Below are 19,933 nucleotides of genomic sequence, written 5' to 3'. Positions count from 1 at the left end.
CCTGCATCATTGCTCAGGAAGGCCCCTTTAGGGGAGGCAGGAATCCCCTGCCACACGCTGATGGGCTTGGGGTAGCCAGGGTCTCCACGCTGCGTGTCCTCGTTGAAGCGCCAATACCTGTGACCAAAAGCACCAGGCTGTGGGCCAGTGTGGGCCTGGGAGCCTGGGCCCCAGAGGTAGTGAGTTCTTTCTGGGGAGGCCTGAGGGTGGGGGGCCCAGTTGAGTCCTTTTCCCTTTAGAAGAGGGGCCCTCACCTGTCCTCTTGGAAGAAGAAGGTGTGACCCGTGGGCTCCCACCAGATAGCTGTGTCGATGCGATCGTAGGGAATGTCCAGGCCATAGGAGGTCAGAGGCTGTGGGTAGCCAGGCTCCAGGTTTGCCTCTCGGAAGAGCCAGTAGTGGTCACCTGCGGGAGAGGCCAGGAGTGAGTGAGGACAAGCCTGGAGCCAGGGGCTTGTGCAGGAAGGAGGCATGAGGACTGATATTCTGGGCCCCTAGATCTGTTCACATCCACTTCCACACTCACCCCTGCCCTCCCACACACACACAGTAACACATCCTTGTATGGAGGACTGGCTCTGACACCTACACACCCAGGACAACATACAGGGCAGCCTCGCATCACACACCCTTGGCCCTCACAGATCCTGATGACACTCATTTACACTCATGCAGTTGCCAGCTCACACCTGTAGACACCACACACTCAATCACACTATACACGGGCCTCCATTTCCACCTGAACATCCATGCCCCCACACCCAGTTATTGTACAGAGACAAGAAAGAGGGGGAGCCCTGCATGGCCTCTGGGTCTGGGGGCTGCATCCATGGGGCACCCCAGTGCGTGGCCCAGGGCTGCTCATTTGTAGTCTGAGCCCAGCCCTGTCCTCAGGGACTTCCTGCCTGGTTGAGGCTTGGGCCAGCGGGGCTGGCCGATCCATCACAGGGACTGCCCTCGAGGATCTCTCCCGGGGGCAGGCCTCAGAGGAAGAGCTGGGGGTAGGGAGCTCTGTTGTCTCCACAGACAGACACAGGAATCCTGCCCCTGAGAGGGCTTGGGGACCCATTCTTATGAGGAAAGGGCAAGGAAGAGTATAGGAGGCAAGGAAGGAGGATGATGGGGCAGAGCCCCTGTGCTGCAGAAGTTGGACACTCTCCTCCGTCAGGGCAGCCAATGGCCCCCTGGTCCTCTGGACTCTGTCTATGTCCCCAACCCCTGCCTTGCTGCCACAAGAACTCGTCTCCCCCAGAGTAAGCCCGCAGTGGGCAACAGGACAAGATGTGTGATGCGGTCCTTCCCTCTCCTCCTCCCTCAGTTCTGGCTGGATCAGGCCAGAGGTTAGGGCAGAAAGGCTGCCCAGCCCCTCCCACCTACCCCAGCTTACCTTTGAAAAAGACAAAACGCCCATCCTGGCGCTCATAGGCAGCACTGATGTCACTGGGCAGGCCACGCCAGAAGTGCCCGATGGGCATGGGATAGTTGTCCAGGACACGGTTATGCCGGACCCGCCAGAACCAGCGGCCCTGGGGAGGGTGTGGGTGTGAGCCAGCACAGCCTGCTTGCTGCTTCAGACTGGGAGAGGCCCCCCCCCCACCCCTTCCCAGGTCAGGGAGGGTCCGGGGGAGACGGCTTAGGAAGCCAAGGAGATAGCCCTCAGTGGGGTGTGGACCCCTAGGTTTATTGTATGACCCTGGGCAAGTCCCTTGTCCCTTGGGCTGGTTTCTTCTTGGTCTGGAATCTGATGGCTCCCTGTGGGCTGCACGGTGAGGGAGCGTGGAGGTGGGGCAAGGGTCTTGGGGTGGGGTGCTCTCTGCTCTGAGCCTGGGCCAAGGGGCTGGGGAGGTACAGGCAGGGGCCAGACCTTGAACACGAACATCTCCCCACGCAGCATGGCCACGGTGTCAAAGTCCCCGTCGCAGATGTTGGGACCATACTGGTCAGGCCGCTCTGTGGCTCGGGGCTGGGCTGGGGGGCCTGGCCTTGGGGGCCGCTCCGGCTTCCCGCCTGGGGGTGGTGGCTGAGGGGGTCTTGGGGGCCGATGGTCTGGCCGGCCTGGCCGCCGGGGAGTCACAGTGGGAAGGGGTTGGGTGGGCTGTGGCTGACCATCTGGGGTGCCTGCAGAGGGGCGGCAGGAGGAAGTGAAGGAGTAGCCTTGGAACCCAGTCAGGATTCCAGGTTCTCTTACTTAAAACCCTGGGATCCTGGGGACCCCAGCCTGGGGAGATCTGTGCCCCATGGGAGGCCCACCCAGGTGGAAGGCCCTATCAGTCCACAGCAGACCCCTCTACCATACCACTCTCACCCTCAGGAGGACCTCCATCCTTCTCCATACAGCCCCCTCCTTGACCTCTCCACACTGAATTGGGTCACTGCACCCCTGAGGCTGCCCTTGGCTCTACCTCCCCTCAGGGACATGCCCCTCAGGATGATAGTCTGCTCCACTGGAAGCTCCAAAAAGCAGTGGACACAAGCAGAGGAGAGAACATGGTTCCCAGGTGGACAGGAACACAGTGAGAGGGCACCTGTCATGTGCCCAGCAAGGGCTTGCCGTGGGCACTGAGTGTGGCCCTGACCCACCAAACTGGGGGCTTTCTTGGGTGGGGCCTGCCTCAAAGGCACTGGGAAGTGATAAACCAACAAACTCAGAGGGGATCCTGGCACAGGCTCAGGCTGGGAGGGCCAGTGGGAGGAATGGGGTCCTGGGATACCAGGGACAGCCTGGGTCTAATGTCACTCAGACTGAGGAGGAAAGAGGGGCAGTGAGGGGCCCTGGGGTCAGTGCGTCCCCTGCGGGCCCCAGCCTGGAGTCACCATGAAGGCTCTGGGTGAAGCCCCTGAGTGAGGGCCAGGACCTGGAGTTGGCCAGCCTTGGCTTGATTTCTAGCACCATTGTTTACTCACTACTAATCGTCTCTGGGCCTGTTTCCTCATATACAAAATGGGGGTAGTGGTAGTATCTATGCTTTGTAGGACTAGGAGTTGAGAGCAGGCATGCAGAAGCCGCCACCATGCCCAAGCCGCCCGCTCACCATAGAGCTGCTGAATGCCCCGGAGGTCGTCCTCGGGCAGCTGGAAGTTGTCAATGTCCATCCACTGATAGAATGGCGCCATGATGGCACTGGGGTTACTTGAGTGCTCCAGCCCCAGTGCGTGGCCCAGCTCGTGCACCGCTACCAGGAAGAGGCTGTTCCCTATGGTGGGGGCGGCAGCACAGTCAGCTCTGGCCCAGCCCAGGACCTGGCCACCCCAGACCCCATGGGATGAGGGGGTTAGAGAGCCTGCCTTTGCTTTACTCTTAGAGGAAGCTGAGATGCTCTGACTTCAGGTCTCCAGCTTCTGCATCTGAAAAATGGGTACAATGATCCCTTTCCTTTCCTACTAGCCCCTGGAGATGGTGGAACAGCAGACTGAGAACAAGTGTCACTGCTCTTGAGAACTGCCCAGGAGATGTTCTCCCCTCCCAACCCTGCAGCTCCAGCTCTGCCTCCCGTGTCCTGACCCTGACCAATTGTTCTCACCATGCAGGTCAGTGCTGGAGAAGGTCCAGGGCTCATCTGCATCGAAATGGGTGTCCCCACCCAGGCCAGGGCCAGGGAAATAGGCGTGGGCCAGAAAGCCACCTGTGCCATCAAACGGTGAGCTGTCGCCGTGGAAGCCAGAGGCAAAGAGTACCATGATGTCGGCCTCCTTCTGCCGACGCAGCCGGATGTCCTCGTAGGGTACCTCCTGGAAGACCAGGGGCGTGGCCTGCTCCCACACACGGAAGGCCCGGCGCACCGCCTCCAGCGAGTGGTACCAGCCCAGCTTCTCTGTGTAGTTCTGGATGCTGCAGGTGGGTGGGGACATGTGTGAGTGCACCCAGGGCCTGGGGCTGCTGTCTACTGCTAGCACACATTGGTTTGGGGGTGGGGACACATGGTCTCAAGGAAGATGCATAAGATCCGAGCTGGTTCCCAGACAATGCGCATCAATATCAACTGTCAGTTCACCTTGATGTAGATTTGAAAAAAAGAACCAACAGGTCAAGGCTGGGAATTCATTCAGGTATCACTGAGTAAGGTTGCATTGTGCCAAATAAGCTTATTTTAAGAAAGAAGAATATTGAGTAAATAAAAGTATAGGTGATATATAGCCAAGAGAAAGACCTAGAAAGTGGGATGGAAATGGCTGAGGTGCAGAATACACGAGCGTGCACAGGATAAAAGCATGATGAGGCCTGGTATTTCCCACATAAAGCAGATTAAGCGTCCGTGTGCTGGCCAGATCTCCATCTGGTTGGCTCATGAATTCATTCTGGGGGAATGGGTCTAAGTGACCTCAGGGAGATGAAGCTGCAGGTGAGGTCATGGCTAGACTGGAACAGGAAGAAGGACCCTTGGGGACTGCCATGTGGCTGGAGGCTATGAGGGGTTTCTTGCCAAATGACTCAGCAGAATGGAGGAAGGTGCCTGAACCAGGGTTTGTGCAGGTGACTTGCTGCCTGCCCACTGGACAGTCCCTGGATTCCGGCACCCTGGGTCTCTCTGGCCCTTCAGATGCCTGAAACCCCCAGTTTGTACTGGTGCAGGAGCTCATCTTGGTCAATGAGGCCAGCCCTGGGCTTCTGGCAAGTGGGAGGAGGGAGGAAAGAACAAAGCAGATGCAGCTTGAAGGGTCCTGACCTCCTCTGGAGGGAGAATGCCTATGGGGTGCGGCCAGTCTCATCAGCATGGTATCGGGATTGGACTGTCCAGGCTGGCACCCTGGGGTGGGCTGCTGGGGAAGGAAGCCTTCCACACAAGTCCACTGGGAAGCCCCAGGCCTCAATCCAGGCAGAGAGAGGAGCCAGTACCTTTGGGAGATGGACTGGGAGGGACGCCATCCTGGGTAGCCGGGGTCCATACCTGAAGGTCAGGTGGTGATTGTTCCACTTCCTCCCAGTGAGGGCGTAGCGCTTCCGTCGCCGCCGCAGATTGGCTTTCACGCGTGTCCCAAACTGGTCTGGCACCCCACAGCGGGGCCGCTTCATCCACCTGGGTGCACAGAGCCTCCCCTCAACACGCCTGCCTGTTCAGCTCTGCCTCTTCCAGGCAGTCCACCTTCTTCCACCCTCCCACCCCGGCCTCCAGCTGCCCCGTATATGAGTGTAGTGGGCATGGGAGACATTCTAAGCTTCGATTTCCTCTTTAGGAAAACGGTACAATGATCTTTTACTGGATGACTGGGTGCTCAGCAGTGGCTCTGCCAAGGTGAGCCCCTTTTCACCAATATCACCCAGAAGTGGGAGGAATTACCCCTGAGGCCTCCTATCCCTGGTACCTTATGCTCTGTGCATGATCATCAAGAATGCAGCTTTGGGGTATATCACCTCTGTTAGATTCAGAATAAGGCTTAGCTAGGATGTCCCAACCACAGCATGAATGCTGCGCCTCCCCATTCCCATGCCTGTGCAGACATCACTAATCAATCCTATGCTTTCACTGCTGAACTGGGCTTTGGCCTCAGGAGCTTTCTCAACACAAGGCTGCAGGCAGCCACTCCTAACTAATCAGACCTAGCACAGAGGATCAAACAATTTGCCATCTCTTATCTAGGCCACTCTTTTCTGGAAACTCCACATGCTAACCCTTGTCAGAGCAGGCCAGAAGGAGGTCAGGTGCCGGTGGGGTCTGGGAATGGCCTGACGGAGGGACTCACGTCTTGGTCTCTTCGTCGAGCACACCAGTGACAGGGATCCCGTAGAAGCGCTGCATCTCGGCGAGGGCCGAGGCCAGGATCTGGGTGGAGCGCATGGTGGACATGTGGCGGCTGGGCTGGGGCAAGTAGCCATAGAGCCGCAGCCAGTTCTGCAAAGGAGAGGCCACGACCTGGTCAGCAGGTCCCGGCACCGCCACCTCCAAACAAGCACGGCCTACATCCCACCACGCCTCACCACCGCCACTGCCCCATCAGAGCGGCCATCACCTCCTGCGGGTGACTCTGTGAGCCTCTGTACCGCTCCCCCTGCTTCCACCTCCTATGGTCTGTTCTCACACAGGAACTGGAACAAAAGACCTTCACAAGTTAGGCCTGGTCAATCCCCTGCCTAGAATCCTCCAAAGACGTCCCATCTCAGAGGAAAAGCCAGTTCTTACAGGAACGACCCAACCCCAGCTCTGCTCTCAGACCTCACTCCTATCATCCACCCCAGCCAGGCTTGCTCTTGCCTCAGGGCCTTTGCACTTGCTGTTCCTGCTGCCTGGAGTGCTCTCCCCCAGACATCGGCATGGCTCACACTCTCATTTTCTTTAGGTCTCTATTTCATCACCTTATTGGAGAGATGTTCTCTGACAAATGTAAAAAAGAGGCCCACCTGCTACACCCTGTAATCTCTCTCCTCCTTCCTGTACTTGTCACCATCTGACACACTGTATGTTTCACTTAGGTGTTTATTGTTTGTCTTCCCCATTAAGATGGAAGCTGTGTCTATGAGGACAGCCTACAGGAGCCCCTCCAGGATGTACTGCACTGCACTGGCTCCTCCAGGATGGCCCTCTACCATTACAGGCAGACTGCTGGGGACCCTACAGGGTTCAGAACCTCTTGAGTTCTCACCAAGTAAGAAAGCTTGCCCCTTTGCTCCCCAACAGACCCTAAACCTTCTGGAACAAAAGCAGATGGGTTCAGCAGCCCACCCAGGCCCATAAGGGTGGGGCAGGAGGCCTGAAGTCCATTCTTTGCTCTACCACAAACTGTTCTCTCTGGGCCTGAGTTTCCTCATGTGCAAAACAGGGAGCCATCGGGTTATTGCGGGGTGAGGTGTGAGAGAGACAGCCCTGGAAAAAGCAGCTGGAACACAGTGAGGGTGCCTGTCCCCTTCAGACCTTGCTGGGCAAGTCTTCTCATCCAACTACCCATCTGTCCATTGTCTGTCTGTCTGTCCACCCACCTAGCCAGCCATCCTGCCAGATGTTTCTGAGCCAGGCGCCATGCCAGCTGGAGGCTGTGAAGGACTATGGCTGAGGCATCCTGACCTCAGGGCTTACTTACAGTCTCCCTGGGGAGACCCAGTGCCCCCACAGAGTGAGGAATTCACACCTGCAAGACTGTGAGCAGGCATGACCATTGCAGTCAGAACCAGAGGACGGGATCTCCAATGAGAGAAGCTGAGCTATGGTAAGACGGGGACTCAGCCCTGCCACCTTATGCCCCTAAGCCCATGAGAACATGGTGACCACTGTGGGAGGCTGGTGAGCACAGAGGCCAGGGACTGCTGTGGGGGGCCTTGGCCACACAGAGGAGTATCCTTTGAACCTTTTCTGGGTCTCTGAGGGCCCCCAGAGGGACCGGACCTGAAGGCCTGGTCTCTGAGAAGTTCTGGAAGGTGAGGGCTACACATCAAGGGCCCACGAGACAGGATGGTGACTGGACACACGGTGGCTGCTCTGGGCTGACAGCCATGTGTCACATCCAGCTCCTCAGCTACTTGTTTCCTCAATGCCACCCACCAGCCCAGCCCTGGCAGCCGGCTAGGCCCCTGGTGTGGAAGAGCTGCCCACACAGCCGGGCCCAGCCACGCCCAGGCTGCCGCTAGAGGGAGTGAATGCTGAGCCAAAGAGGGCAGCGCAGGGAAACTGCTAGAGCCTGTCGGTGCCCGGCCACAGGTTCAAGGCCCCTCAGGGCCCTGGGCAACAGTCATAGAACAATGAGGCAGAGACAGGGAGCTGAGGAACAACCACGGCTCTGGGGACAGGCAGAGCTGGGGACCAATCCTGGCCCAGCCGTTTGGCCTTGCCGTGTGTGTGTGTGTGTGTGTGTGTGTGTGTGTGTGTGTGTGTGCGCGCGCGTGCGTGTGCCTCAGTCCATAAAAGGGGGTTGTATCGGGATCTGCCTCACCTCCCAGGTTTCTGTGAGGATGAAGTGGGGAAGCCAGAGGAGTGCTCGGCACTGTGCTGGGCAAAGCAAAGTGCTCAATAAACGTATGCTTAATAGTAGAGGCCGGCCCTGCTGCATTGTTCCTAGCATGGTAGTCTTTTGCGTCTACCAATAGGGTGAAAGGGTCCAGGCTCCAACAGGGCAGCCTCAGGTGGGGGCGGGGCAGCTGGGGAAGGCAGGAGTGACATCCCTCACAGACCCTCTCCCCCTCTGGCCCAGGGCTCCTCCTCCAGCTCCCCCAGACATTGGCAGTGTCGAGAGCGCCCTCCCTGTTCTCAAGCACAGGAGACCTTTCCTGAAGCTCCTGTGTGTCTGTAACACGGGCAGTCCACCACCCTTAATGGTCAGGGTTTTCCTGAAGAAGCATGGAGGGATCTTGAAGGTGAGGCTGTGATGCTGGGCCAGCTCTAACAGTGAAAGGAATCCAGCTGGAGGTGGGGGGAGAATTGGGGCTGCCTGCTGACAGATGAGGGCACCTCTGCATCACCTATTTGCATAAGGTAAAAATATCCTGGGGAGCGCAATCACAGGCCACCAAGGGGCTGATTATCTGTGTCTGGCGAGTGACAGGAGGAGGGCGGGGTGGGGGGGTGTGGGGGGTGGGGGGAGGCTCAGGCTGGGGCCCTGGGGAGAGGAGGAGGGAGCCAGGCCTGTCTGCAGTGAAGAGCTCCAGAGCCCAGCAGAGTGGATGGGGCAGAGGGGCCCCTTCATTACTGTGGGCAGCTCAGGGCTGACGGGAAAGGCCCAAGTGTGCCAGGGAAACCAAGAGCTTCCATGTCTGTATCAGCCAAGCCTTCCTGGTGACAAAGGCCTCCCGGCCACTGCCTGGGTAAAAAGCCGAGGCAGAGGACCGGGGACAGGGGTGGGCTGGGCTGAAACAGAGCCTTGGCCCAGAGTAGCCGAGCCCCGAGACAACAAAGCGAAGGAGCTGACAGAGCCCGCCTGACAGGCAATGTGCTCAGAGCTGACCACAGAGTGTCAGCCCGCCTACCCTACCTGCAGGGCTGGGGCTTTTCCTTTCTCTGCTGCCCAGGAGGAAGCTTCCCACCATCCTGCTGCTGTGCTAAGTGTGACAAGCCCAGGAAGTGGTGGGAAAGAGCATGGGGGGCACAGTGCTCAGCAGGTACTGCCCTAACTCCAGCCTGCTGAGGGCTCTGCGGCCAGGGGACAGAAGTGGGCAGCGATCCCCAGGTCACCGCTGACCCCCCAACCCCGTCTCAAAGTAGGGGAGGGGCTGTGCTCAAGCCCCTGCTGCTCCTACCAGTAAAGACTGTCCCTTACCTAAGGTGCTTTTTCCTCCCTGTCACGTAGAATCTCGCAGGCAGGGTGAGCCAAGCAGATGAACCTTTGTTTCTCAAGTGGGGAAACCGAGGCCCAGGGAGTTCAGTAAGTGTCAGAGCAGGGGGGCCTCCTCCACAAGGGCCATTGTCCAGTGGGAGACCAGGAAGTTTCTGAAGAGAGAGCTCTGGGGCCAGGAGGCCCCTGCCTGCCTGCAGCCCAGGGTGGGAGGCTGCTGCTGCAGGAGACCCCGCCCATCCTGGTTCTTTCAGCCACTTCTTTCCTGAGCTCCAAACCCCATCCCTTAAGTATGTATAGATGCATCTGGCGAGTGGCTGGCCCAGACAAGGAGATGTGGGGCCATCAAGAGTCTGAGGGGAAGGCCCCTGTTCCCTAGAGGAGGCCATAAATGCAGCAGTCAAGGGCTGAGAATCTGCTGGGGGCCAGGCTATCCACTTTTGCCACCCCATTCAATGCTCACAAGTGCCTGATCCCCATTACACAGCAAGATTCAGAGAGGATGAGTGGCCCACCCAGGGGCACACAGCTAGTCTATGGCCAGAACTGGAGCCTGTAAGTAGTGCTACTGGACCAGGCTCTTTGTGAAGTAGCACCAGCGGCTCTTGGCCTGAGGCTGGAGACGCTGGGTTCTGGCCCTTCTCGGGAACAGTGCCCAGCACAGCACTGGGGGAGGGTGTCTAATCCTCCCCACACTGCACATCCCCGGCTGGGTGTGGGCGCTGGGCCACGTCAGCAGGGCTGCCCCCCAGGACTGCTGAGACAACGCCAAGGCAGGCCTGCAGGGAGGGTGAGTCTGGGAAGGAGCCGCCAGATCAATACTGTGCATTAAGTAGCTGTGGGGGCGGGGGCCAGCACCCGGCCTCTGCCACCTCAGCCAGCTCCTCCTGCTCAGATCAGCGGAGCCCCCTCCCATCCAGCCTTATCAGACCCTGTGTGATAAGGACAATCTCTCCTGGCTCTGCTCAGCTTCTGTTACCCATGGCTCTCTCTGCAGGCCAAGCAGACCCTGGCAGGGCTGCCCAGACAGGCACAAAAGGTGTCTTGTCAGGTCCGCCAGCAGTAGACACAGACCTTTCACAGTAAAAGGTGTCCTGAGGTCCTTATTGTGCCCGTCACCTTACCCCCATCCCAGTCTGAGGGCTCTCGGGAGCAGGCCAATGCCTCGCCTGGCTCTGCGCTCCCGGCCATGCCAGGCATCGGGCCTGTGCTGAATGGGATGATGAGTCCTGGGGAGCTGGATGGAGAGGCAGAGTGTGCACTCCAGAACCATCGTGTCCACACCTGCCCGTTTATCAGCTAGGTGACCCCAAGCAGGCCCTAGACTCCCCCAGTCTCAGACTGGGAGGGACCTCAAGGCCATCATCCAGCTACCTCACTGAAGCCTCCATGGACCACACTGGGACCACGGGGACCCCTGAAGAGGTGGGCGCTCACTGTCGCCAAGGTACTGCATTCTGTCTTTGGGCGGCAATGTCTATTAGAAGGCTCTCCCTCAGGCTGGAGCAGAAATCTGCCTCCCAGTGACATCTGCCCCTTGGTACAAACTACTTGTCCACATATCAGGCCTCTGAGTAGTGGAAGAGGGCTAAGACATCTCTGAGCCCCCAACACTTACTTGGCAACATGGGGTCCCAATTATAGCTGCCACATTGAGTTGAGAGCACAGATGTCATAACTAGTCCCAAGGCCAGTGAAGAAAGGGGCACCAAGCCAGGCCACCCCATCCTTCTTGGGTTTACTCCCTTTAGAGGCAGCATGGTCCACGTTTAAGCAGTTCTAGAAGAACACATTTGCTCATTTGTGGTTCAAATCTAATCCCCCAAGATGGGAAAGTTGCAGGTGGGGAAGGGGCTCTGGATGGTGGGGTGGGGAGAACCGGTGGGGTGGGAGCTGTCCAGCCAGGGAAGCAGGAAGGAGATGGATGCCACTTCTTTACCGTGTGGCTCCCAGCCTGCCCTGCACTCCTGAACCTAGAGGGAAAACAGACAGGTCCTTTGGCCAGTGGGCGGGCAGGGGTGGGGTGAACAGAACCCTGTTTGCTAGTGGTTTCGGGTTGGCTGGGGGCCAGACCTGGGGCCTTACCTGGAAAACCCCCTGTAGGTGTTGTCTATTCCGTGAGGCTGCCTTCCAGGCAGAGCCTGGGTGGCTGCACAGGTCAGGGGAGGGCTCCGGGCTCACGTGGCTGAGGGCAGCTCCAGCCTGGCGGCACTTCCAAAGCATGACACGCGGGGCTCTGACCTGCAGCCTTTAACCCAGCATGGGGGCTGGGAGCTCAGGCTCAAAGCCACACTGACCAGGTTTAAATCACAGCTCTGCCACCACCTCAGGCTGGGGAATCAGGGTAGTTCCTCTCACCTCAGAGTCTCAGTTTCCCTTTCTGTACAATGGGGTCATAAACTTACAACATTAACACCAGGATGAAATGTGAAAATGCTTACAAAACACCCCTAGGCCCTGCCCAGGATAGAACTGAGTATGTTGAAGGTGTTCAACATAATACCTGGTCTCGCTGGGCCCAACGTGAAGGACACAGTGCATAGCGTTCGGCATTTTATACATAAATGCACTTAATTTCCCCAATAATTCCATCCAGTAGATACTATTACTCATCTCATTTTGTAGATAAGGAAAGTGAGGCTCAGACAGGTTCAGTGACTTGCCCAATAGCAAATGCCACCTGCATCTCACTGTCACTGCTATGTTTGCCGCTGTTTTGCAAGAGCCTCCTGTGGATCAGGAGCCATGCTCATATGTCCCCTCTGGGGTGGCAGTTGCTCCTGGGAGAAGGACATGGTGGTGTCCAGAGCTAAGGGCTGGTCCTGGAGAGCCGATCCAGCCCTGGCCTCCAGGCTCTGTGGCTATCAGATGGGGCATTGCTGAAGGCTGGCCACTGGCTAGGACCCAGATCCCCATCTATCTGTCCAGACACTGGAGGCTGAGTTGGGTCTTTTTGTTCATTTCCTGCTGTTCCAACAGGGAAGTGGGATCTGGGAAGAGGGATCCCTCTTTGTCTCTCTGATCCAGGCCCATCTTATACAGCCCTGCTGTTCTTGCCCAGGGCTGCAAAGCCTCCACAACCTCCCCTAAAGGGCCCAGGTGTCCCTCAAACCAGTGGTTTTCTGGGGGCTGACTTGATGGGGGGGGGGGTCCAGCTAGAAGGCGCCTATTGTGTGCCTCAGGCCCGAAGTGTTCAGCTACCTTCAGGATCCCAGGTCCTCACATTCATCTGTGGAGTCCTCCCAGGACTCTGAGATGGAGAAGGAGTCAGCAGAGAGCCCCCAAGCCCTCTCTGCTTCTCCTGACTCAGAGAACACCTCTCCATGCCCAAAGCAGAGCTGGGCATGGGGCTTGGTTTTTGCCTGAGTGGCCAGCTGTCTGAACTACATAAATCTTGGGACAATACTGAAGATGCCAACTGCCTTAGTCCACCTGGCTGCTATAACAAAAATACCATAAGCTGGGTGGCTCATAACAACATTTATTTCTCAGTTCTGGAGGCTGGAAGTTCAAGATCAGGGTGCCAGCATGGTCAAGCTGGTGAAGGCGCTCCTCCTTCAAGCTGCAAACTGCCAACTTCTTGCTGTGTCCTCACATGGGGGAAGGGGCAAAGGAGCTTTTTCAGACAGTTTTTATAAGAGCGCTAATCCCACTCATGAGGGCTCTGCCCTCATGACCTAATCACCTCCAAATATAATCACCTTGGAAGTTAGGTTTTGACATATGAATTTTGGAGGGGATTCAGTCGATAGCACTAACTTTAACCTGAGCTGGGAAGCAGTGGCCTTCACAAGGACACTGGCAGCTGGCCTCAGGCAGAAGTCACACTCCCAGCTGGGCAAAGGTGCCAATGGCAGGGAACAAGTAACAAAAGGGGCGTGGAGGGGTGGCCAGAACCAGGCACTCAGCAGGGAGAGGCTTTTCCTTGCCGGGCAACATTGCTGTTCTGAGGTGGCATCAGAGAACATGGGCAGGATTTGGAGGGATTTAGAGGAAGTCTTCTTTGGGGGGCCTGGGTGTGTTTCTACATTGTTTCCTCTCCACCCTCCTTGGGGTGGGGCAAAGGAAGGCGTTTGTGTCCAGGAGTCAGAATGGGCAGGTCAGGTGATAGGCAGACAAGGAGCACACACTGGGCTGTTCTTTGCAAGGAGGCAGCTGACTGACTAGACCCAGGGCAGCCCAAACATAGGGCCCTGGCAAAGGGCTGGGCATGAAGGGCAGAGCCCAATCAGATCCTGGGTCCTTGGCAGTGCCCATCAGCTCAGTTCTCTAGGTTTTGAAATAGTGTGGAGAGGAGTGGCTTGTTAGTGATAAGAGAACAGACTAAAAAGCAAAGAGGGAGAAGGAAGGAGAGACGATGCAGCTTCTATAGGTTGCCAAAGACAAGGCCCTCACATTAACCCCTTCTCCTCGAGGGTGGGCAGGGGGGCCCCTGCAGTTTCTGCTCCACAGTTAGGAATGGGTACTAATAAGAGGGCCTCAGTGGGGCCCCAGGGACCAGCATGGAAGTGTGGAGTCTGGAACACAAGAAGCCTGGGGCTGCAGCTCGCCAGCCAGACCTGAAGGTCAAAAGCAAAATTCGAGCTTTTTTGCTCTCCTGCTCAGCTGCCAGGTACGGGCAAGGAAGATATGCAGGAGACTGTTCAGAGAAGATGGGTGTGCCCATGTTTTAGTGGCAGTGGGACCACACCTGTGAACTCTTTAAGCCTGAGTCACCTCCATGGGGTGAAGGCAAGCCAGCTAAGGACCCAGAGGTGTGTCTCGGGAGGAGGAAGAAGGGAAAGTGTGGAGAGACCAAAGCTTCTCCAGGTGAAAACCAAAGGCACTTAAGTGGGCTAGGAGGTGCTGTGGCCAGAATGAGCAGGACAGAGATCTGAAGGGGAGACTGGACTCAGGTTGGGGAGGCCAGGAGCTACAGCTGGTACCTGTCAGGCAGGGCTACGCAGGCAGAATGGCTGGAGACTGGGAGCTGACAGCCAAGGGAGGGAGTGCGACAGGGCAGAGTAGCTCAGCGGTGGCTTCCCCAAGGAAGACAGCCTTCTCCAGGCTGGGGCCCGGCAGGTTGCAGGTGTCTGCTGGCTCCTAGCACATGCCAGACTCCCTGATTCCTTAGTCTGATGAAACCACTCTGGTTTCTGCCCTGTGAGGGGGAGAGAGGGAGAGGGTCTGGCCTTGGCTCAATTGCCAAGCTTCTCAGAAGGTCCCAGTCATGACCTGACCTGAGGTCTGAAGCTGTGGTCAAGGACCAAAGCCCTGCTCCAAGGGATGAGGGCTCTGGACACAGGGTGAAGCCAGGCCCAGGAGTATCTGAAGCTGGTCCTTAGATAGTGTAGATCTGGGAACAATTTTCCCACAGCCTTGGGGCAAATAGGCTGGCTGCTGAAGCCATTCAACTCTTTGGGCTCTAATCTGGCCAGACTTAATGCAACTCCAGGGAACAGCCTGCACCCCGAAGCCAACTCTAGGATCTGGGATAGCCCATCTGTCTCTAGCCCTCCATCTACGCTGGCTTCCAACATTCAAGGGTCTCCTGTACCTTCCAGAGTTTCTTCTAGCAACAGCCCAAATCAACTTTTCTCCCGAGGAGAGGGGCTGCAGGTCAGTCAGAATCTTTAGCCAGTGTCACCACAGGTGTAGGGCCATGACCTGTGGCCCCAATACAGGCCCTGGGCTATGGGTACTCACTCAGCTGGGAGAAGAGGTGGGTGATGGAGTAACAGAAGCAAAAGAAAGAGAGAATGAAGGCCCTCAGAGCACAGGTCCCAGTGCCCCAGCTCCTGGCCATCTAAGATGTGAATTCACAATGCCTGACCACCAAATTCCAGTTTGGTTCAGAATAGCTTTCTGTGCAGAGATGCCATTCCTAAATAGATTATAAACTCCTCAGGGGTGGGTCTGTGACTTGCAGTTCTTTGGTATTCACCTCCAGAGAGTGGCAGGTGGGCCCTGACAGCACTCTCTGCCCAGTACCTGAATGGCAGGCTGAAGGACAATCCCCACCAGCAGGAGCCTCCTATAAGCCCCTGTCTTTGTGAATGGGGGAAGGGAGTGGAAGAGCTGGACTGGGCTGGAGCTGGGCTCCCACTCTGCCTCCTGCCAGGGCCTGGCTCCCTGTAGCTTTCCCTGGCCAGGCCAGAGAGGGAGGGCAGAGCAGGTGGGGAACTGGCTGGGAGGTGTAACTTGAGCTGGGAGGAATTCCCTGCCCTTCCTCCGTGCTTTTATTAAAGTAGGGCGGGGAAGGGCAGGCTTCCATCGGAAAAATCTCCCAGGCAGCCGGGGAGGTGGGGAAGCTGCCGGGGGCTGGGAGGGAGCACCCGCCTGGCTGCAAATAGAAACGGGACTCAAGCCTGCAGCAGTACAGGCGGCAGGAGGCCCCGGGCGGGCTCAAGGGCACCCAGGCCCGAGCCTACTGGAGCCCGCGCAGAGGCGGGTGTCTCCCCGCCACGAACCCAATTCTCTCTTCTCTGGGGCGGGGAACAGGGTCTTGGAAGTAGGAAAAGAACTCGCTTTTGCCCTGGGTCAGTGGAACTGGTGCCCTTACTGTTCCTGCTCGGGAGGACGGCGCTCGGCGACCCCAGCGAGCCAGGCGCGCTGGCTGGACCCAGTTCTGCGCCAGGAGGCCGCGCCTGATTACCCGCGGGACAGATCCAGAGATGGGCATCCGTAGGGGTGTCAGGCGGACTCCTGGAGAAAAGATAGATGTTCGGAGTCCGCCCTCTTGGACCCGGGCCTTGGTGTAGGGGTGCTAGTGGGAGAAAGCGCCGGGGGTGACAGGATCTCCGTCTTAGATCCCACCTGGCCGTGGCGCGGCTTGCGCGCAAGAGCCCAAGAAAGTCTCCAAAGCGCCCCCTCAATCCTGCTGCCTCGGAGGTTCGCACCCCTCCCCCTATCCCGGCCTGCATGCGCGGCTTTGTGCCACCCAAACTAGAGGCTACCTAGGTGGGAGCGCTGCCTGCTTTGTCCAAGCCCCCCCCCCCCCAACAGTCCCCTCCCCACTCGCAAAGAACGTCACTGCGCGTCCGCAGGGCTCTCGAGGAATCAGACGTCCGGGAGGGAGGGAAGGAGGGGAGCAATGGCTGGGCCGGCAAAAGCGGTTCCTGGGACGCGGGCTGGGAAGGATCAGCGCCTAGGGCAGGGCAGTAGGGGTAGAGAGTGGGCGCAAGCCCTACGCCCTCCAGGGTTTGGGAGAGGCGCACCGCCAAGGGCCAGCTGGGGAGGGGCAGCTTGCCCGGTCCCCTTTCTCCCCATCTCCGGGACAGGGTCTCACCTCCGCGCCCTTCCCCATCCCTCCACGCTTCAGGCTGCGGGCGTGGCTCTCTCCCAACCTCCAAGTCCCCCAACCCGCCTCAAAGGGGCTGGACGGGGGACCTTACCTCGGCATTGACTTCTGCGTCCTCCGCCGCTGCGCCGCGGCCCAAGCAGCCCAGAAGCACCAGCAGCAGAGGCAGCAATCGCGGCCGCGCCGCCGCTTCCCGGCCTCCAAGGAGACAGCCCGCCCAGCCCAGCCGTCTGGGCGCGCTCCGGTCGCTGCCCATGCTCTAGGAGCCCAGCCGGGCCCGGAGCGCTGCAAGCGGGGATCGCCCGCTCACCGGCGCCGGGTCCTCGCACTCGGGTCGGAAACTTGCGACGCTCCCTGGCTCCTCGCCCGGCGGGCGCGCGGCAGACCTCCCGGTCGCAGTCGCCGCCGGAGCCACTTAGGTCTCCTCGACAAATTCCCACGCCCGAGGAGAAGCGGGCCGGGCAGGTCCCGCCGCGCAGAGCCGGCCCACGGGGGAGAGGGAGGGCCGGAGCCGCCTGCCGCGGGGTCCGGCAGCCTCGGCTCCCGGGGCCGGGCTCCCGAGAGCAAGCGCAACTCCTGAGCCTTTGTCTGGCTCAGCGCTCCGGCCGCCCTGTCCCGCGGCGCCCCCTGCGCGCCCAGCTCCTTCTGTCCATGCCCGGGGCCGGGCGCTGCCCAGAGCGCGCGCCTCTCGCCCGTGGACTCTGCTCGCCCCGCGCCCGACCGGGCCCGGGTCGCCGCACAGTCCAGGGATGAGGCGCAGGGAGCCGGTCGGAGCGAGTGAGCTAGCCAGGGAGCCAGCGCCTGACGTTCACAGCGAATTCCGCGCAGCTCCAGGCGATCCCGGCCCTCCTCCCTGCTCTCCACCGCCGCCGCTCTTAAAGGGCCAGTGCTCTCTCAGCGCGCGGACCCGGGCGTGGACCGGGGGCGGTACCTCAGCCAGAGGCTTCTTGGTAGCAGGTGCCGGCGGTGGAGCTGGACAGGCGACCCTTTTACTCTTCCCAGACCTGGGGTCCTCCCCAGCCCGCCCCTGTCACTCCCATCCTTGCTTTGGAGGAGCCGGGTAGAACCCCCCCAAAGCGGCCCGCCTCACAGAAGGAGGGGCAAGAAGAAATGAAGACTTCTGTTTATCCCGCCTAGTGGGTGGGTGGGGATACTGAGGCAGCAGTGGGCAGTAAGAAGGGCGGGGGAGGAGGGACCCAAGTGTCTGTTCTTAGGCTAAAAATAAATAAATAAATGAATAATAAAAAATCTAGAGATTAGTTGGCCTGAAACCTCTTTTCAAAAGCCTGAGGGTGTCTTTGGCACTTCAGGACTTGTCTCCGTTGCCGTCAGGCGTACGGTGCCTTGGATACGGAGTGCCGAGCGACAGAGGCGCGGTTGCAGTCCTGGGTTGTCACAGACCTGAGGCATGGAGATGGGCAAGTTACTTAACTTTTCCGAGCCTCCAAATTCTTATCTGGAACGCCGGGCAAAGGGCTGGGGTGAGGGGTTAGGTATGCTTCTAGTGGCTCACCTAGCACACATTAGGGGTCCAAGCAAAGAACACTATTTTGTGCAAATGAAATGTAACAATGCAGCACCACAGGTGCTGGGCGGGCGGGCAAAAAACCCTGCGGAGCGGAGCTTTAAGTGCTAATTATATTCCAAGAGGAGCTTTAAATCCGGTCGGTTTGGATGCTGAAGGCTTGAGGTGGGAAGCCTGGATCTAAGGTCCACAGAGACTGCGTATCCAGACCTAGGGAAGTACGGGGCCCAACAGACTGGCGGCCGGTTCAGGAGGTGAAGGCGCCGCTGAGAGGGCAGGAAGGCGGAAAACTTCCCTCTTGGCCTCCACCTCCCAGCCTCGGAAATGAGAGCTTTCCTTACCTGAGGGCGGGTTTCTCTAGAGTAAGTCCTCAGATCACCCAGCAGGCCTCAAGTTTTAGGAATCTGCCAAGTCTGGCAGAGCTTCAGAAATGGCCAGTTTACCGACATGCCAGGTGAAAAAGAGCACTGTTAAGGGAACAGGCAGGAGTTAAGGTGGTGAAGATAGATTTTACTTTAAAAAATTACAATAGAGACTCTAATATAGAACTGGGCCTGATTCAAAATACAGCCAGAGCAAGTGGAGGGCGGGGCTGCATTGGTGGATGGAAAATTACTAAGAGGAGATGTCAAGTCTGGTGGGGATTCTGGCTGAAGGCAGGTAAGGGTGATCAGATATCCCCTGGGGGGCAGTGGGGATGCTGAGTTTGATCAGATATCATGGGTGGGGAATTCTGCTAAACTGACTTAGCAAGATTCTGGCTAAAACTGGATTCTAGAAGGAAGTACAGGGATGGGCCTTGTTGGGGAGAAGGTTCAAGGGAACTGACCAAAGTTTGGACAAGCAAAGAATCTTTGTCAGATCCCCTTTTTGTTCAAGGGAAGAAGAGGTATTCTTTTCTCTGATCAATATACGTCCATTTCTCTTTGGTTGTTTTCTATTCATTTAGAACCAGCTGAATCATCTGTTGAGACTTGATGATGGTTGACAATAGCTGTACTGTATGACACACCGACATTTGATGAGAGGGATACCTTGAAGATAAATGCGAAGATGAGGACTAGAGGCTGAACTGGTCCTTGTGCCTAACTTCGCAGACCTTCTACCAGAACTCCCAGAATCTGTTGTCCTTCTTCAGTGGGTAGTGTGAGCGCAATGGCAGTGATGCGCACACTTCTTTGTTCACCTCTTGAACCTTCCTGGTTATGGCGGCGATGTCAGGTAGGTTGCTGGGGACAAAGGTGCAACAGTTGCTTCCGACCATTGTGCATGAGCCCCTCTTTTGGGTCGTATACAGGGTGATGCATTTATGGAGAACAGCACTCTGGGTTTCTCGTTGTTGGTGAGTCACCAATTTGAGGCCAGTGGATGTTATTCGAGGACAAAGTGAATTGCTTCGGCAATGAGTAGATGATTCTGTTGTTGAGTCTAACTTCTTGAGCCAGGCGATAAGATTCTTGTGGATGGTACCCAAAAGGTGGCAAACCTTTGCCAGAAAAGTACTGAGGTCATGCATGGAATGAAGGCCCAGTTCTGTAGCTGTTTTTTCTGAATTGTCTCCCCAGGAACCAAGATCATTCACAAGGGGATCTGTGATGTCCCGGATCCCTTTTGTTCCTATAATGAGTGTGAGATGAACCTGAGGGAGGGGGTGGTTGTTTTAGAGATTATTTAAGACAGGAAGAAGATTGTGGGGCCTAGAGTGAGATGAAGGGATTGGTAAATTGGCAAAGTGGCAAGATCTGGCCCAGTTGGCAGGTAACAGCCAATAAACTTGAGTTCCACAGACTAAAGAAGAATCACCTGAAGTTAGCCAGGGGGCATAGAGATAGGTATTTGATGATGGAGGGTAAACCAAAGGATGCTAAATTTGAGGGTGGAGACAAGATTTGTCTGAAGGAGGTCCCTGTGTGGTTGGGTTGGATCCCAGAAATTAGA

The 19,933-nt window shown here is 57.6% G+C and overlaps 1 protein-coding gene and 1 long non-coding RNA gene across 4 annotated transcripts in view; one reads left to right on the top strand and one right to left on the bottom strand.

Moving 5' to 3' along the window:
• The window catches only part of MMP15 (matrix metallopeptidase 15), a 27,629-nt gene extending 10,161 nt beyond the window's left edge, over nt 1-17,468 (bottom strand). Inside the window, exons 1-9 of one of the 3 annotated variants that reach the window (XM_032486430.1) lie at nt 16,565-17,468; nt 5,679-5,827; nt 4,886-5,014; nt 3,521-3,828; nt 3,032-3,193; nt 1,864-2,117; nt 1,387-1,525; nt 255-405; nt 2-117 (exon numbers count right to left, since the gene is read on the bottom strand). In XM_032486430.1, the coding sequence (XP_032342321.1) occupies nt 2-117; nt 255-405; nt 1,387-1,525; nt 1,864-2,117; nt 3,032-3,193; nt 3,521-3,828; nt 4,886-5,014; nt 5,679-5,827; nt 16,565-16,726 (1,570 nt within the window). In that variant the 5' untranslated portion in view covers nt 16,727-17,468. Of the gene's footprint in view, nt 1; nt 118-254; nt 406-1,386; nt 1,526-1,863; nt 2,118-3,031; nt 3,194-3,520; nt 3,829-4,885; nt 5,015-5,678; nt 5,828-5,945; nt 6,355-16,564 lie in introns of those variants that run through there. The other 2 variants (XM_032486428.1, XM_032486429.1) reach the window with 2 other exon arrangements.
• LOC116665763 lies at nt 3,703-19,933 on the top strand. The gene is made up of 4 exons (XR_004322428.1): nt 3,703-3,834; nt 6,434-6,578; nt 6,914-7,136; nt 18,945-19,933. It is a non-coding gene; the product is annotated as an uncharacterized LOC116665763 (long non-coding RNA).

The sequence above is a fragment of the Camelus ferus genome, chromosome 9 (assembly GCF_009834535.1).
Source record: "Camelus ferus isolate YT-003-E chromosome 9, BCGSAC_Cfer_1.0, whole genome shotgun sequence".
Taxonomy (NCBI): domain Eukaryota; kingdom Metazoa; phylum Chordata; class Mammalia; order Artiodactyla; family Camelidae; genus Camelus; species Camelus ferus.
This window is presented reverse-complemented; position numbering and strand designations above follow the sequence as displayed.